The sequence below is a fragment of the Podarcis muralis genome, chromosome 4 (assembly GCF_964188315.1).
Source record: "Podarcis muralis chromosome 4, rPodMur119.hap1.1, whole genome shotgun sequence".
In the NCBI taxonomy this organism is placed as follows: Eukaryota; Metazoa; Chordata; class Lepidosauria; order Squamata; family Lacertidae; genus Podarcis; species Podarcis muralis.
In genome coordinates, this window is record NC_135658.1 from 98,903,462 (window position 1) to 98,919,697 (window position 16,236).

The 16,236-nt window shown below is 43.7% G+C and overlaps 1 protein-coding gene across 7 annotated transcripts in view; it reads left to right on the top strand.

Moving 5' to 3' along the window:
• DACH1 (dachshund family transcription factor 1) overlaps positions 1–16,236 on the top strand; it is a 344,361-nt gene that overhangs the window by 172,960 nt on the left and 155,165 nt on the right. For 6 of the 7 annotated variants that reach the window (XM_028728383.2, XM_077927779.1, XM_077927781.1 and 3 more), the window contains exon 3: positions 1,367–1,528. The exons of the other annotated variant lie outside the window; for it this stretch is intronic. In XM_028728383.2, the coding sequence (XP_028584216.2) occupies positions 1,367–1,528 (162 nt within the window). The remainder of the gene's footprint in view (positions 1–1,366; positions 1,529–16,236) is intronic. 7 annotated transcript variants of the gene reach the window in all.

Here is a 16,236-nt window from a genome sequence, read left to right on the forward strand (position 1 = left end):
GCCCTTTCCGGGGCATACCCCTGGCATCATGCTGTAGGACATGTTTGTGCAGGGCCTTCCTTTCTAATTCTTCCTCACCGTACAGCACGCAGTGTCTGAAAATCAGCTCTTAATAGTTGAGGGCTTCCAGAGTGGGCTTCAGTGTGATATGAAGGGCTACATTTGGAAAGAGAAAATTGCAATCTTATTAGTTAGCAGCAGAAGAACTTTCCACTCAAAGAGTAGAAGACACTTTGGATCCTAGGCACAACACAGACATTTCTCCACACTTGTTTTACTATAGCCATTAAGAGATGGCCAAAACAAGACTGTCTTACAGTGGTAATTTAGTTTTTGTTATTGGCAGAGATTTAGAGGAAGAGTATGATACAAATGGGGACGCGGGTGGCGCTGTGGGTAAAAGCCTCAGCGCCTAGGGCTTGCCGATCGAAAGGTCGGCGGTTCGAATCCCCACGGCGGGGTGCGCTCCCGTTGCTCAGTCCCAGCGCCTGCCAACCTAGCAGTTCGAAAGCACCCCCGGGTGCAAGTAGATAAATAGGGACCGCTTACTGGCGGGAAGGTAAACGGCGTTTCCGTGTGCTGCGCTGGCTCGCCAGATGCAGCTTTGTCACGCTGGCCACGTGACCCGGAAGTGTCTCCGGACAGCGCTGGCCCCCGGCCTCTTAAGTGAGATGGGCGCACAACCCTAGAGTCTGTCAAGACTGGCCCGTACGGGCAGGGGTACCTTTACCTTTACCTTATGATACAAATGAGGAAAAACCACCAAAAACACCTCCTTTGGAGACCCTGCTGTTAGTGAATGGATGGCCACATTGAAAAAGGTGCACTTAAAGGTTGCAATGAAGCATAAATAAGAAAGTGGTATTGGAGACAGGTATAGCCCAAGCAAATAACTTGGTTTGTGCACAAGTTACAGAATCAAATTTATTTTCGTAACGTGTCTCGTGCCTGAGAACAAAATCAGAATTCTTACTGTATTTCTTGGTTTAGAACTAGCATGCACTCTCTTAAGGTAATGAGCCAAAGCTTACATCCACCACTGAGTGGATAAAAACACAAGTTTGACAGCTTTACTAACAGGACTTGACAGAAAAACCATTCCCAGCTTGCAATCTTCTGGACTTTTAAGTTTATTTGGTTACATTTTGGACAGCTGACTTCTTCTTTTTAAAACTCATGCCTTCGTCGAGAATTTGGTATTGTAAACAAATTTGGAAGAAAATGTCGCACACCAAATTGTGTATTGCTGAATTTTCTTCTTAGTAACTTAGTCAATTCCTTTTGGTGGCAGATGATGCGAGAAGAGTATCAGTTTCAATGGAAAGTTGGTAGAAGTTAATTTAGTTCCATTCCTGTCTCTTTTTAGGTCTGACAGCTGCAGCTGCTGCAGCAGCCGCTGCCACCAATGCAGCCATTGCAGAAGCAATGAAGGTGAAAAAAATTAAATTAGAAGCTATGTCGAACTATCATGCCAGTAATAATCAGCACGGAGCAGAGTCTGAGAATGGGGATCTGAATTCTAGTGTGGGTAAGTTTCCGATCTAAAATAGAATTCTTATATAAGTAATACCATAATAGATAACAATACTGATTCTTGCATTATTTGTTTTTGCTACTATTGTAAGAATATTACTTTTGCATGTGGTTCTTTGCTGACCCGTTATTATATTATTTAAAAGAAAAACATTTGGATGGTGACTTTTCATTGTTAAAATCTAGGTAGGTAGGGTTATATGAAACAGAAAAATATCACAGTATCCCACTGTCCTACCGGAAGTAAACACTCAACAGCCCAATCCCAGCCAAGTTAAGTAGAGAAATATTGTGTGCAAGGTTGTTTTGGTCTTGATGAATTCAACTGGACCAATGAAATGCAGGCATTAGGCTGCACAGTCTGGTGGGTATTCCAGTCTTCCATTACAAGTGCTGAAAGAGAAATAACGAACACATGAAACAAAGTTTGGAAATACTGGGTTGGATCCAGATGTAGGCATCCCCAGAGTGGACCTAAGCTTGACTAAGTCTGGATCCAACCCACTGTGTATTGAATTTTCATGGATAAATTCCTAAATGATAACTTCTTCTGCCCCCACCATATGTTAAATATTTGGAACCATTAGCACGACTCTCTGTCTAATAAGATGCAGGGTTAACATGATGTGTTTACACATGTCGTAAATTTCCTTTGCTAAAATATACTTAAAATTATGGTAGCTTTTAAGGTCATTCCATTGTAATGGCTCCCTTCTGCTCTCTGAGATAAATGTAAGTAAGTGAACTGAAAGCGGAGTTTTAGTGCTGTTAACCATTGTACATGGCAGAGGTCGCGTAGACATAAAGCAGACATGACAATCTAATATATTCCTCTTTTTGTATTCTGCAAATTTTTGAGGTTATTCTTAAGGATGACAACTTGACAACTTTTTTGTTCTGAATCTTCCTGTACATATTTATTATTTAACCCATGCCCAAGAACAAAAGGAACAAATGTGCACATGTCAGCAGATTCTGAGGCCATTTTCCCCTTCCTTTTTCTGTTAATGTTTCAGCAACCGGGGGTGGGGTGGGGCGGGGGGTTGAGGAGCTACAGGTACACTTAGGAAAACTGTTTCGGGAATGGCGAAGATGGATATGAACACAGAAGTTTAATGGTCACTGCTAAAAGTGGTCTCAAAGGAGGGTATGTGCTGGTGGGTGGGGCGGGGGAAGCACACGGCAAAGAAACAAGAATAGTATTCTTGGCTGAATGAAATGAGCAGGGATTGGTTGCAAGAAGCACAGTACACGCCATATATTTTTTAAAGGGGGAGAACGGGTAGGTGCTGCCTTTAAGCAATTGAGAAAAGGAGAGGTATGAAGAACGTCTTCTATTTTTTAACATGTAGCGTGACAAAAGTAAAATGACTTGTTCAAAATGACAGGTTTAGTAGGGCTTGCTTACTTTTTGAGGCTATTTAGAGTCTAGTAGGAAATATAAAAGGCATTATTGAGGGTGCCATTTCTTGCCAGCAGTGCATAGTATTTTGATTAAATGTTAAGCTCTCTTATACTTTCTTTCATATCTCAAAAAGACATCCATGTTGAGGGTTTTGTAATAATAAATATGGCCATTTAATTAAGTGATAATTCATTTAAAAGTCAGGCAATTGCTCAGAAATAATTGGTTGACGATCCTAATACTTTAAGAATGGGACTAAAACTCCAGCATCCTTTCTGCAAGTCTCAATTTCCTTCATTTTCTCTGGACTTGCCTTTATTTTTCTGAATTAGTTATCGCACAGACACACATATACATGTGTAAGTGTGGCTGATATTTTGGTACTGGTGTTTAAGTGCCATGCATTTTTGTCCCTATAAATCTGGGTCTGAGGCACAATGAACAGAGTTTTGTTAATAACCTTGGTCTAAATAGCCCCAGGATGAGGTCAGAAGAATGATGATATTGGATTAGGGATCCATAATCTCACTTATCCTCGCTTTGGTTCTGGGTTCTGGTTAGCTAAATGATCCTGAACCTGGAACTACAAGCTGGGACAATCGGATGTGCTTCCACCTCGTCCCTTCAGCATGAAGCTGGAGATGAATGTTTAGAAATGTGTGGGGTGCCCTCCGCACTGAAGGGGCGTTGTGAACCCAGAACACCTCTTGGGAGCCCAGGCCGGCCAGCCTCCTGGTCTATGTGACAAAGCTGCACATCAGGCCTCTGCCCCACTGGCTCTGAGCTGTTTTGGGGAGGGGGTTGATTTCTCCTATTCCCCCAGCTCCAAGCTTAGAGCTCAAAAGAGCAGCCGGGGATTTCCACCCTGAGATGGTGCTGCCCTTCTGAGCATCAGAATACCTTGCCGCCTGGAGGAGAAAGGTGGGTGGGTCCTGGTGACAACAAATGTTTTCAGCCAAAATATTCTCAGCCTCTGTGTTGCATCATGAATCCAGGTCTGAGACGAATGCAGCATATGGAACAACCTGATAGTCTGCAAGCATGTTCCTATACATCTCTGCCTCCACATATTTTTCCATTTGTAATTGTCAGGGCCGCCTCAGGTCCCAGCTCACAAGAGACCAACGCCAAGTCCACTTTATTTACAAAAGTCTTTATTGAAGTACATTGTTTGCTCCACAGCCGAGGCGCGCAGCCCCACGTCTGTTATGCTTAGACCGCTGAAGTCCCCTCTGAATCAGTCCCGCCTCTACACCAGTTTAAGAGGCTTGTGCTGGTCCACCTCTTCCTGTCCTTCCTTTTCCGCAGGGTCTTTCTGCCCCCCTGGGTTTCTCCCCTCCTGGATTCCCCTGACGCTGAATCCCCAGACAACTGCTCCCCCCTCCTTCGTGCTTTGGGACCAGGCTCCTCCTCCGGGCTTTCTGCATTTCCGCGCGCCTCCACATTTGAACTTGGCGTGCGTTTGCTACCCCTGACCTTCCTCTTGACAGCTACACTACTCTCTGTACTACTCTCCGCCCCTTCCGGCAGGACGTCTTGCCCCGATCTCCTTCCCCTCTCTGCTTCCTGCTCTGCTTCGTCTGTCACACTGGGAACTCCACCCCCTTCACTCCGTTCCAGCGGGGAAGCCGGCCCCCGATCTCCCACTCCCACTCGGGGTTCCCCTGCTGCTCCCCTGCTCCTGACGAGTCCCCCCTGTGGCTCCCCTTGGCCTGACCAGGGGCGCCCCCTTTTGGGAATCCTCCGATTCACTTGAGAGACTCATGGAAACCCTCAAGTCATTGTCATCCTCTTCCTCCTCGTTCCGGGATTCTTCCCCCTCGCTCTCAGTCTCCTCCCTCATCTGTGCCTCTCTCCCTGAACCCCTGACAGTAATGTAGAACAGAACAGTATTTTTTATAGTACCTGGCCTTTGCCTCTGCGCTGCACTTCCTTTTGTCAACTGTGCAAGTGATTTGGAGCCTGCCCAGTCCACCTTCTCATGCATCAGATGTATTAAAACCCAAACACACTGCATGCTTAATCCACATCCATCACTCTTCTCGGATCGGCTTGCACTTTTTTTTTTTTTTGCTTCTGCTTGGAACTTCTGGGATGAGGATGTTTCTGTCACCATGATACAGCTTGCCCCACCCCCCTTGCAGCCCTAAGAATACAAACTAATAATAGAACCAGATCAATCAGTGCTTAACAATGAGACTCTTTTAACGACCCATTGTCACAGTAAACAATGAGAGATCTAGAGGAACCATTATTCTGCACAGTGTCAATGGCACCTGCATTGAACAACCCCCCCCCCCAAAAAAAAAAACAGGACAGGGTTTAAAATAAGCTGTACAAATGTCATTGCTAGCTTATTTGGAAGCGCTGTTTACAGTACAGTTAGATTTTGATGTTCATATCAATGTGGTGTTTTTTTACCCTTGAATCTCTATATTAGAACCATTGAGCATAGTATTCAGATGGCAGTATTTGTATATGGTCTTGTGGAGAGATTAGTAGTTGTGCAAACACAGGAATGATGGGTTTGTTGCATAAGAGCCAACTCCAGGAGGTGGCGGGGGCCAAACACCCCACAAAGTCAATGAGCAAAGCCAGAGAGAGGCAGCCAGCCAGTCTTTGTGGTGCTGTCTCCAAGAGAGAAGCAGTTCAGCTCCAACCTCCACCGTCACCCTTTGGGAGGGGGCGGATGCAGAAGCAGCATGTCTCTGCCTCCAAGTCCAAGGCCCTCCCCATGGAAAAGGGTGCGGAGCTGAACTGTCACTCTGTCTGCTGCAGCCACAGAAAGAGGGACAGTTCAACTCTGCAGCCAGCGAGTGAGGCACCCTTTCCCAGAGGGGAGAGGTTTGACACGGAGGCAGAGTCTCTTTGCCTCTGAGTTGGAGCCCCTCCCCATGGAAAAGGGTGCCTTGCTGGCTGTGGAGAGGAGGAGGAAGAGGTACCCGCCTCCAAATCGCGCTGCAACATGCAGGTGTGTGCATGTGACGTTGCACATCCGTGCCGCAGTGGTGGGCCTCCATAATCCTGAGGGCGAGATGGTGCTCCTGGTATATTGTAGGGCACATAATATTCCCTGTGCCTGGCCAGAGACCCCACATTGTCTGAGCATACCCCTGCAAACGTGCCCAAGCATCCTTCAAAACATTCAGGGGTTCCACAGCAGACAAATCAGTGTGAAAAGTGTTCCCTGAACATAAAATGCTTTGAAACAGTGGCTTAGTTCAGTAACCACCCATAACAGCTTCAAGTCTATCCATACATACAAATTCACATGTTTAGCATGTTACTTCTTTAGCAAACGAGGAAGAGCACGTTGCAGTTCCTCTAGACATCAGCAAAACAAAGAAAAACAGATAAGGAGAGTTCTTGGAGGAGCAAAGTCTGGTGGGAGATCTGTTTGTTTATTTATTTAAATTTATATACTGCCCTTCATCTGAAGATCTCAGGGAAATTTGCAGCATAAAAACACAAAATAAAAACACAAAATACACAATAAGAACAAAAACAAACCCACAACCCCCACAAACACATTGTGGGATAGAAGTCCTGGTTGAAGAGGAGCATTTTTTCCTGGCACCTAAAGATGAATAATGAAGGTGCTAGGTGAGCCTTCCTGGGGAGAGAATTCCACAAACTGGAAGCCATTTCTCTGTCCTCGGGTACCCAGGGCATTCTAAAATTGCACCGCCTTCTCCACTTTGATCTTGGGTGCTTTTCTCAGACAGTAAACCTGAAGTTGGAGTATTTTAGTATTTTATTTTAGGTACAGCCCTTACTGTAAGTAAAAGGTAAAGGTACCCCTGCCCGTACGGGCCAGTCTTGACAGACTCTGGGGTTGTGCGCCCATCTCACTCAAGAGGCCGGGGGCCAGCGCTGTCCGCAGACACTTCCGGGTCATCGCTGCTCTGGCGAGCCAGAGCCACATGCGGAAACGCCGTTTACCTTCCCGCTACTAAGCGGTCCCTATTTATCTACTTGCACCCGGGAGTGCTTTTGAACTGCTAGGTTGGCAGGCGCTGGGACCGAACAACGGGAGCGCACCCCGCAGCGGGGATTCGAACCGCCGACCTTTCGATCGGCAAGCCCTGAGGCTTTTACCCACAGCGCCACCCGCGTCCCTTACTGTAGGTACTCTAAAATAACCATAATCACTATGATCATAGCAGCGACGGAAAAATCACCAAATAAAATGATCTGAAGGAGGTAAACTACAATAAAAACTAATCATTTATTACTTCTCTTACCTCCCCACTTTTTGTTGCAGCCTTTTAAGCTTTGGGAAACAAGAAATCCGCATGTAGGGCTGCAAGTGTGGCTTAAATAAAATATATAGCCGCAATCCCTGTTCTCTCCTTTCCACAATCAGCTAGCATTCTTTTAGTTTAATATTTACTTGCTAAGATGAGATGCTAGTCTGCATGGTGATAAACCGTCTAGTACTGGCATCTGAAGGTGACCTGTCAGTTCATATGGACAAATCTCCTGCTTACTGAAATGTACAAAATAAATCATTAAAGCAGGCAGGTGCTCATTCCCAGTTTTAAATCACCATAGATTTATGATTTGAATTAATGCTTCATTTGGTCATAGAAATAGATGCTTGAGACAAATGATATGCAGTGGTTGGGGCTCCCATACTGTAGCCATCCTAATATTGATTACTGAGATGTCTTTGCAATCTCTTGTTTATATCAAGCACTGTCTTGTGACAGCTTGGCTGATACCAGCTACACTGCAGATAAGAAGGAAAAATGTCCTGGATTCTTTTTAGTGGCAACTTCTCACAGAGCATGCAGCAGAGATAAATTATTTTAGCCTGGTTGTTTAAAGTAACAGCTACATAAGCCAGACATCAAAGCCGTACTATTCTTAAGAGTATGATCTTATAAAGTGATCCGCCCCCCCTTTAAGAGCAAGGTCACATTCATTTTTAGTAGAAAGCCTTTTATTTCTGTAATTATTTCTTTAATGCAAATGCAAAAATAAGCTGGCTGGGATCCAAAGAGGTGCAAATCATATTTTTCCTTAACTGGCCTTATAGAAGGTGGTCCCAGAATAACCCCCCCCCCAAAAAAAAATAGGGATAAAATAGCTTGAACATGCTGGAGCTGTTCAGGTTTGGGGGGGGAATGCTATCTGAAAGGTCAGCCCAAGAACAAAATCTGATGATGTGGATTCTAGCCACTCACTAGTTATATAGGTGTCCATTTTTATTATTATTATCTGTGTGTGTGTGTGTGTGTGCACGTGCGCACACACACAAATCTGTGTGCAGAACCAAGGTTCCACATGCAGATCACCTTTATGAATGCTAACCACATGTACAAAAGGTGTAATGTGCTTCGTAAAACTCGTATTCATTAAGCAGCATTGTGTTTTCCTTCATGGATCAGGTCTCTGTTTCCATTCTCTAATAGGTGATCAGTGCTGTATCCTTAAGAATGCAAATCATCAGTTTGGATGATGGGGGCACTGAATCCCTCCCCCTATATACCCCATGTCCTTTTTCTAGAAAAAAAGGTGCCAGGGCTCGCCATGAAGTTGTTACAGTAAGGGCTTATTTTGGCTCTGGCCATGGTGCCAACCTCCCCAGTCGCATTGCAGGGGCTTGGACAAGATGACCCTTTCAGATCCCTTCCAATCTTGTGATTCCTCAAAGCCAGGCAGCCAGTTAGTGTTGGCATAAGATAGAGCAGTGGTCTGACTCAGTAGAAGACAGCTTCCTGGGCTTGCTATAGAGGGCCTTCACTTTGAGAGCCAGGACACTTAGCTGTGAACTACGAGTCCCTGGTTAGCTTTAGAGAAGCCACAGTTTCTCAGTCTCACTCTCCTCCCCACCCCGCTTCCCCAAATCTAAAATACGGAATAATAAAATTGACACCTCTCCTGGCATCCTCAGTAAGGATTGCTGAGATAATGGATCTGAAGTGCTTTGAACCATTTGAAGTGCTATATAAATGATGAGTGCTATGGTGTTTGCATGTAGCTCCTGGGTGGGGATTTCCCATTCACTTCGGCTCTGGAGACAGCTCGATGTTTACATACAATAGATGCCACATGTCCAGCACCGTCTCTGGCTTTTAAAGAGAATGGGGGTAGCCTTGAACTTATGGGATTCTAAGTACCGGTACACATCATTTTCTCCTTCACAAAGAGGACACAAAACATGCGTTTTTAAATTGAAGCTTTTTCTTAAAGCTGTAGAAGTTGTGTGTTTGTGTGTGTAGATACTGCAGTGGCACCTTGGGTTACAAACACCTTGGGTTACAAACACTTCAGGTTACAGACTCCGCTAACCCGGAAGTAATACCTCAGGTTAAGAACTTTACCCCAGGATGAGAACAGAAATCACACGTTGGTAGCGCAGCGGCAGCGGGAGGCCCTATTAGCTAAAGTGGTACCTCAGGTTAAGAACGGTTTCAGGTTAAGAATGGACCTCCGGAACGAATTAAGTACTTAACCTGAGGTACCACTGTATAATATCAGACTATGTTCATTGGGAAAAGGATAGAAATGGAGACCAAAAAGTTATAAGAACGTTTTAAGAAAGCATGCTATACAGGTATGACCTATTTTTGTGGATGGTGGCTTATCAAGATGGAAGGGAAAATCACCCATTTCCCCCCTGCTTTAAGCATTAATGTCAGAATAATACTGAGCAAACATTCTAAAGCATTCTCCAAGGATCTGTGAAGAACCTTTGCCATTACCTAATGACTGAGCCACATATCTTGTAAACAGTGATCAACAATAGTAAATTGCTTGCAAAGTAGGAAATGAGTTCATTTACAATATGATCTCAAAACAGATGTTCCAAAAACAAATCTCATTGTTTAAACTGCAATTATACTTTTTAAAAACTCCTGCTATTATTTCTTTAAGGAAATGAAGCAATCGAAATGACTTTAGTGTTCTCTGTTTCTAAACACATTAGTTAGGAAATGTAAGTGACTTGGATAGAATGATCCACGAGTCAACCACAAGATGTGTTGAAAATGAAATGGTGTTCTTGACACACCAGACTTCCTTTTTTATCTGCACAAATTTACAACGTTCAAAACATAAGAGGCATGTTTACGATAAGTCAAGATCTGTTGCCCGAGAAATTTTTTTGCCTTCCTTAAACTTCTTATTATATTATTTGCTCTACAAAACGACAGCGCAAGAGTATCAAAGCAATTGATTAGAAAATATTTGCCTCAAGTGGCTGCCTCTAAGAACAGAACAGTTTAAAATGTAGTCATTTCCTTTCTCTCAATTCATGTGTCTTATTTTAGAAGGAAGAATTAATTTTATGGCTTCGGGGGGGAAAGAAAGTCTTCGAGTCCTTGAGAAAGCAAATGCAAGGAAACAGAGAACACATGCAGGCCACTGAGCACAGCTCTGCGGTTGCACATCTGAATCTCTTGCTTGGCAATGTTAATGAACCTCAAATCCTCCCTATAATTAGATGAGGGAATTGCTTATATTTTCAAACAGATGATGCTGCTATAATGAAACGATTGACAGGGAATTTAAGACTGTCTACAGTAGTCATTTGGTTTCTGCGCCCCCCCCCCTTCCTTAAGTTGAAAAGGAAGATTGGCTGTAGACTTAGGTCCTAGGGGAGGTAGTAATTTACATAGAATGCTATGACAGGTGTCGTGTACAGTGAGGAAATAAAAAGGAAGAGGAAGAATGATGGGCAGGTACACCACTGATTTTGGGAAGGAGGAGGTGTCCTGTGTGCTTCTCCTGCCTGGATTCTTTAAAAGGGGCCGAGACTCAGGAGATGGATCCGGATTGAGTGCACAGCTGTAACTGCTGATGAGCTAATTGCTCCTTATCTCTCAGACCCATTCATCTTCATTTTTTACCAATTACTGAGAATTATCTGTGTTCTCAGTTGGATATGAGAGTTAATCCTTTTTGGTTAAGCTGGCAGTACTGTGAGCAGATTCCAAATCGGAGGGTGAAAAAGCCAGAGCGTGCTCTTTCTAAAGTCTCTATTCAATGGCAGTATTGTTACTTCGTAAGGTTTTTTTCTGCCATTGCTTAACATACTTTAACGTCTTTTTCCTCCTGTTGTTTTGAGTATGTACACATACACGTATGCTGCTTTTACATTTCTGGTTTTGCAGGTATTTCGCAAAGGGACAAACACACTGGTTATGCACAGCTCAGTTGCATTTCTGAAAAGTTGCATTGTGCAGAAAAAATGGGTGTCTCAAGACAAATGTCAGCCATAGTAGTTAGACATGATATACAAGTGCTTTCTCCTTGTGATAATAAAAATTTAACCTGAAGAATAAGACATTACCCACAAGTTGCTTTCGACATATGACATGCATTTGGCAATCATTCAGACACTCTTTATCACTGTTTTAGGATAAATGGGTAAACCTGCTATCACAAGTCTTTGCAAAGCAGTAGTCAAAACACCCTAGAGCAGCACATTATATGTTAAGTGTTTCACTTTCCTGTTAAAAATGCAGTTTTGTATTTATTCTGTGGAAATGCCTCTAGATTCCTGGGATAGTGCATCAGATAACAGGTTCTTAGAATTTTGAGTATGAAAGGCGCACTTAAGGGACAGAAAAGGAATTTGGCGCAATGAATTTGACGTAAAGAATATTTCGGATGCCAGTAGTGTTTACATTTCTGGGATTTGTTCCCTTGCATTTTACTGCTGGAAAGTGTGAGGCAGCTACTGTGATGTAATAATTTGAACAGTGATTAGCAAATTTATAAAAGGATTGGCGAAACAGTGGTGTTTTTGTGTTAGATAGTCAATAGCATTTAAAAGAAAAGTGAGATGCCTCCCCAGTTCTAAATTGAGCTTGTAGTGTCAGCAGATTGAAGCTCCAGAAACAATGAATTAATGACATGTTAAAAATTGGAATTGGCTAAGGCTGCTTGCTAAGGTTTATAATCTAGGGATGTGTGTGTGATTGGGGTGGTGGAATTTAGGCTTTGAAGCAGCACATATATTGGTGTACTTACCGTAAATCCTTGTATCATTTAAGATCAGTACGAAAATAAAGCTTTAGTTTATTTCTGGCCCAAACATATATTTGTAACTCCAGTCATAATGGAGCAAAAAAATGTAACAAGAACGTTTTACCATTTTATTTATAAAATACTCTCTTTATGTTAGATCCAAACACTGCGCTACTTTCTATTTTTTCATAATTTGCTTCTTCAGCAAGAAATTTGAACCATAGTTTTAGAATTTTTGGTCTATCTGCTTTCTTTCATTGTTGTTGTTGTATCCACTGATGTCCTGACAATTATAGCAACATGATATTTTAAGCATGCCATAATAAGAAATGTGACTTAACTAATTGTATTACCACTTTGATAAATCCTATTAGAGTCTGTGTGATTCTTCTCCGCAAATATAAGGAAGGAAGTGCCCTGAAATAGCTAAATATTTAAATGCTGTAAGCTTCAGTTTCACTGCAAATGACAGATGAAATTCTCCATAGGCAGGCCATATAAATCTAACTATCATCTGACAAAGTGGGCTCTGGCCTATGAAAACTTGCACTGCCATAAAACATAGTATTTAAGATGTCACAGAACTGCTTTTTTTAAAAAAAAAATGTAACAGACTAACACAACAACCATTAAAGTGTGCAATTCTTCCATAGCTTAAAGGGAGGCGAAAAGGCAAAATACACAGTAGAAACAGTCCAATGTTTCAGGACAAAGTTTCACTCAAATGATACTTTATTAGAAGCTAATGTAAATTTTATTAGTCTTCCAAGAGATTTGCCACCCTATCCTTAAATAGTAAGTTTATTGCTTTTAATTGGAAGTAGAACTCTTAGGGTTACAGTCTAAACCAAATGATTATAAACCATCCTTTATACTTAAAGTATTATCATTCCAACAACTTTTCCTGGGTTCAGAGCTTCCCTGGGCTTGAACCACAGTTCAGACATGTGCAAATTCATCCTTGCCCTGCAGCTCTGTGGCCAATGATGTATGGACACATCTTACTGATTTTATTATGTTATTATCTACAAGTCTACTAAAATTTTTGCAGTCGGCTTTGACAATTTTCAGGTTGTAACACACACAAGTTGCAATGAACCAATAAGAAGATGCTCCAAAATTTGCTTTCTCCATATGCTTATTTTCCTTACCAGTAATTATAAATTTGGTGTTGAGTAGACCTGGGTTTCATTTTTTCTCATGTGTTTACAAAGGTGTTTATTGTGTGGTACAAATTTGTCAAAATATTGGGTTGGATGAAACGAATCCCATGTCAAATGCATTAGCACTGTGTTGTGCCTAAGCACTATTAGAATATTTCATGCAGCAAAGAAAGCCGCAATGCTAGAGTCCAAAAGGTTCCCCATTGAAGAGCAAGACTTGCTTTGTACTTGCTGCTTTGGGATTTGCAGTTATTGCAAGCTCTTTCTAGTGGGGAACTGCTTTTTCTCCTGCTTATTTAGCAGATGTGTAAGGAATTTAAACTCTGAGGGAGGAATTCAACTAAGGAGATTGTTCCATTGGCGCAAGCCTTTCAGCTTGCCAGATGGGAAGCTCTCACCCCTCCTCCTCCCCCATGCGCTGTACTGGGGGTTCCCCTACCCAATTTGAGGGGTGTATGGGGGCATGAAGGGGAGGAGAGGGGAAGAAAAGCCCCATTTCACCAGCAAAATGCTCTGGCTTGCAGTAGCATAACTCATTAGTTAACTCTGAACCTAAAAAGTTAAAGTTATAGGACAATAATCCTTGATATGTAGCCACTTGTGCAATAGAAATCCAGTTATGCAGTTGGGTTTCAGTATGAAATATATAGCAGTCTGAGTGGGATGTGTAGAACTGGGGAATTTGGACCCAATGAATGTACTGGCCATCATTGCCAGGTGGTAGCCAAGGATATAAGATTAGCCCAGGTTTCACAGTTTAAGTGTGCCCACAGAGAATACTAGCAGGATATGTAGGTTGATGATGCCATTGGCACAACTACTACAAGTCATGCATCTCTGCAGAGATGTTGCACGTCACCCTACAAATTCAATTTTTTTGTATCCCCGTCTCCCAAATAGTGATTTAAGTCACTAAACACACAACTCCCACCTCAACCTTTCCTGGTAGTGGTGACTGAATATCACAGCTTCTGTAGCTGCACCTGTTGCTGCTGACATTTAGTCAGTCGTACTATCAGATTTTGGTATTACCTTCATTTCAGTAATGTTGGTCAGCTGGGCTGTTCTCAGTTTTATAACATGCCAGAACATTTCTCAAACTACTGTACAGTGAAAAAAAGAGTTGCATTTCCTAGTAGGTAATAGTATTAAAATATTTTTAGGGCTTGTACAACAGTGTGCTAGCAAATATACAACAATTTTACACATAATGAATTGTTATTGTTGCTTGAAATATGTTGGATTAGTTATTATAACATTGTTGAGTAGAAAAAAAGACACTTCTGTTTTCTTTTGTGTGTGTGTGTGAGAGAGAGAGAGTTGGTGCAGTTTTCTTCCAGTCACCTAAAGTGGGTGAGGATTTAACCTCATTTTTCTAAACTATTTCAGCTTCAACTCATAATCTTTGGCAGGGCTCAACAACTTGGCTTCTGATAATGTAGGAAGAAAGAGTTTATTTTTAATAAACCTGGCAGCAATCTTATTTTCCCTTGTTATTTGTCATAGCAGTGTACTGGGAGGTACTAACTGTGAAATTGTGCGGGTGGCGCTGTGGGTAAAAGCCTCAGCGCCTAGGGCTTGCCGATCGAAAGGTCGGCGGTTCGAATCCCCGCGGCGGGGTGCGCTCCCGCTGCTCGGTCCCAGCGCCTGCCAACCTAGCAGTTCAAAAGCACCTCCGGGTGCAAGTAGATAAATAGGGACCGCTTACTAGCGGGAAGGTAAACAGCGTTTCCGTGTGCTGCGCTGGCTCGCCAGATGCAGCGATGTCACGCTGGCCACGTGACCCGGAAGTGTCTGCGGACAGCGCTGGCCCCCGGCCTCTTGAGTGAGATGGGCGCACAACCCTAGAGTCTGTCAAGACTGGCCCGTACGGGCAGGGGTACCTTTACCTTTACCTATATGGACTTAAGCAACCTCCTCCTTTAACAAGTTGCCCCACAATTGGAGGAGCAATCAGAGACTACAAGCTCCCCTTCAACCAAGACTAATCCAGCTGCCAAAGTTGTGACAATTGCTATGAGGTAGGCAAAACCATTAGGCTGGAGCCAGTTTGCCGGGTGGACAATTTCCTGCCTGGCACCGAATACACACCCAACAATGTCATACCAAGGTCAGAATACCCAAGACACAGCATGAACAAAAGGGGGTTGTTGGGTGTAGCATCTGATGAGGGTGACCAGGTGTTGGGACCAGGACAGGCCGCTTTAAATGCCCCGGGAGTGAGCCTGAAGGAAGCCTACCTGCTCCGTCAGGCCCACCCCTGAGGAAGACCCTCCCTCCAAGCCTGCCTGTCATTGGCCAATCATGTAGGCAGGCTGGAATCCAAATCCTGGTTGGCGTGGGGAGCTTCCAACCCCCCTTGCCATCCAGGCAGCCCCAGCATCCTGAACCCATGATGGAGCTAGTGGGGGAGGCATCACCAGCCTGCAACTGCCTTCCTTGGGAAGGGTCAGTGGACTTTTTTAAAAAAATAAGCGTCTTAGAAGGAAGTAGTAGATAATTAGGAAAGGGACGGAAAGCAAAGGACAGGACAAGGAGGCCTAAAGTGGAAGGTGACCAGCAGTGTAGACTGGTGAGTATGTTCACTAAGCAAAACTGCGAATGACTACTGCTTGGCAACAGAGAGGGAGGGACCATCTTTCAGCAGTGGCGTAGCGTGGGTTGTCAGCACCCGGGGCAAGGCAAGTAATTTGCGCCCCCTAACCCGTGGATTTTAGCACTCGAGAGAGCTGCGAGTGTGAGCGCCCCCCCCCCAGATGTTGCGGCCGGTGCGGCCGGCCCCCCCTGCACCCCCCACGCTACGCCACTATCTTTCAGTAGTTAACTTTCCACACCAGCAGGAGCAGCGGAAGTGGGGGTGTCAAAGTCAGGGTTGTGTAAGTGCATGGAGTCTGACTGGGGTGTGTGTGTGTGTGTCCACTTCCTGATTTGAGCAACTTGTGTCTGTGCCTCCACCTATCTGCGTGCACGTTTAATGAGGATCGCCCCTTTGGGGCTCACTCAGAATCACACCCTAGGAAGTTGCTTTTATCTCCATGAAGAGTCATAATCCAAGACCTGTATCTTTCCTGGGTAGGAAAAATGCCCCAGGGACGGGAAATTTGATGTATAAAGGGCCGGCAAAGGAAGTACTACATGCTCTGACCCTCTGCTACA